Source organism: Propithecus coquereli, unplaced genomic scaffold, assembly GCF_000956105.1.
Source record: "Propithecus coquereli isolate 6110/MARCELLA unplaced genomic scaffold, Pcoq_1.0 Scaffold94, whole genome shotgun sequence".
NCBI lineage: Eukaryota > Metazoa > Chordata > Mammalia > Primates > Indriidae > Propithecus > Propithecus coquereli.
Window position 1 is genome coordinate 3,262,593 of NW_012155729.1, and position 2,706 is coordinate 3,265,298.

Genomic DNA, 2,706 nt, shown 5'->3' on the forward strand with positions numbered 1-2,706 from the left:
AAAATACTGTTCAAAATATCAGTTAAATGATGTAAAACATCAATTGTATATAATTTTTCTTTCTTAAAGGAATGACCTCTGATTTTTGCTGTATGTTTTTTAGGCAATATATGAAATGTCCCGAGGTGAGCAGGATTTAATTGAAGATCTCAAGCTTGCAAGAAAGGTCAGCAAGTAACTTTTTATCACGTGCCCTAGTTTTTAAAAATTACATTTCACAGATTCTAAAGGATAATTTTCTTAACCTTTAGAAGTAAAAAAGTAGAAAATATCTACTGGTGAATACATTTTTTAGATGAGGTTTGGACACATCTCTTCACATATGAGTATTAGAGTCTGTTTGGGGATTAACACACACTTTGATTTCTTTTATGTGTAGCAAACAGAATCCACACTGGCTTCTATATAATTAGTCCTGTTTGCATCCAAATGTAGATCTCTCATGTTTGATCTCTCTGCACATTTCTCCCCTCTGACAGGCCTACCATGACCCCATGTTAAAGTTGTCAATCATGTCAGAAGAAGAACTCACACACATATTTGGTGATTTGGACTCTTACATACCTCTGCATGAAGGTTAGATATGCTACTTAATTTTCATTAGTATCTGAACAGCAATAACACAAGTAATTTTAAATCTAAGCTTCAGTGTAATGCTAACCTATTTTTTAAATAAACCTATTATTGGTCTTTCCGCATTTTTACACTTCAGATTTGCTGGCAAGAATAGGAGAAGCAACCAAGCCTGACGGGACAGTGGAGCAGATCGGCCACATTCTGGTAGACTGGGTATGTGGCGCGTCGATCGCAGATGTAGCTTCTTACAAATGTGCCGTGCAGCAGTTTCTGATGAATATCAGATTGATGTGATCTCATAACTGGATTCCACAAACAGATAAGGCATTAAAACTAAACAAATTCACAGTGATATAAGAAGCTACAGTCTGTTTGAAAAAATAAACTTCATTAATGTTACGGTTTCATTTGTATTACAAATGTGTTTACAAATGTGTTCTTGCTTGGACAGAATTCACACATTATATGCTGTTAATTATCTGCTGCATTCTTTCACTTAACATGTAAGTGCCTGCCGGGTGCTGGGCACTGTTTGAGGCGTGGGCACTGGGGATGCGGTATGAAAGGCAGGCCCTGCGTTTGTAATCATCAGGGGACTAGCCCAGACATAAGCGGCCTCAGGGCTGGTGATCAGTGTGGCAGAGGACACTCAGGTGTCCTGGGAGCACACCGCAGGCCTCTCTGAGGTCAGGGCAGATAGGAGTCATGAGGCTTCCGTTGGATTTAGCCAACTTAGGAAAATTTGAAGAGCATTCCGATGTTTGCCTAGAATACTAGTCTGCTGCCATAGTTATCTGCAGGAGAATGTCCACAGCTCGTTAAAACGCTCAAGAATAGCTGTGCGTTTTGTGTTCACATTCACAAGCTTGTTTACGCACTCAGTCCTAATAGGAACTCATCCTTTTTCTTTGATTGCTCTTCAGCTACCAGGCTTGAACGCCTACAGAGGCTACTGCAGCAACCAGCTGGCAGCCAAAGCTCTGCTTGACCAAAAGAAACAGGATCCAAGAGTCCAGGACTTCCTCCAGCGATGTCTTGAGTCTCCCTTCAGTCGAAAACTAGATCTTTGGAGCTTCCTAGATATCCCTCGAAGCCGCCTAGTCAAATATCCTTTACTGTTGAAAGAAATTCTTAGACACACTCCCAAAGACCACCCTGATGTCCAGCTTCTAGAGGATGCTGTAAGTCCCATAAGTGATCCTTTTGTTTTTCAAGTTGATACATTAGGTTGCCTTAGAAAGTTAGAAAATGATACTCTCAAATCTTACGTATATTGAATCAGCATAGTGAAGTATTCTGTTGTTTTAAGCACGAGTACATTAGTTCACTGTGCACTAAGCAATAAGGAGATGCACATGTGTCGTGCTTAACACATTTTATATTTGTATCTTAACCGGGGACTGGATTCTACTCTGATCTCTTCACTAGATAGCCACTTTGGACCAGCCACCCATTTTGGCTGGGACTGTTTCTTCATCTGTAAAATGAAGGCGCTGGCTGAATTAACGGATTTCTAGACTCCCTTCAAGTTTTAAAATTCTTCTGTCTCGTGACATTTTTGCCTTGTGGGGAAACAGGATGAGTTAACATACTGAATACTGAAGTTGCTCCATCAAACTTTTGATAATTTTTAGGTACTGATAATACAAGGAGTTCTCTCTGATATCAACTTGAAGAAAGGTGAATCCGAGTGCCAGTATTACATCGACAAGCTGGAGTATCTGGATGAAAAGCAGAAGGACCCTAGAATTGAAGCGAGCAAAGTCCTGCTGTGCCACGGGGAGCTAAAGAACAAAAACGGACACGTACGTGCCTCTGACGTCCACGGGGGCGGCTGCCACTCTCCCTTCCCGCCCTGTTTAGTCTTTGCATGTAAATGGTGATGCAGGTTTGTAAGAGTAAATTCATGACGTAGTGGAAGAAGGATGTCTCAGTGGAGAATCAGTAATACTTTATTTTTTAGTTTTGAGCATAAAACAACTTATTTGACTGGGGTTCCTTTCTAAATATTCTTAGTTCCATAATGTTTAATAAAAAAGTAAATCCTTCAAAAAATTTTGAGGAGTTTATAGAAATGGTTTTCAGCACTACTCAACAAATTTCTGAAGCAGATTGAATGAAAGCAAATTC

The 2,706-nt window shown here is 40.0% G+C and overlaps 1 protein-coding gene across 1 annotated transcript in view; it reads left to right on the forward strand.

Moving 5' to 3' along the window:
• Window positions 1-2,706, forward strand: part of NET1 (neuroepithelial cell transforming 1) — a 59,204-nt gene that overhangs the window by 54,491 nt on the left and 2,007 nt on the right. Inside the window, 5 exon segments of the mRNA XM_012664900.1 lie at window positions 104-166; window positions 480-576; window positions 713-789; window positions 1,500-1,757; window positions 2,211-2,490. Coding sequence (XP_012520354.1) covers window positions 104-166; window positions 480-576; window positions 713-789; window positions 1,500-1,757; window positions 2,211-2,490 — 775 coding nt within the window.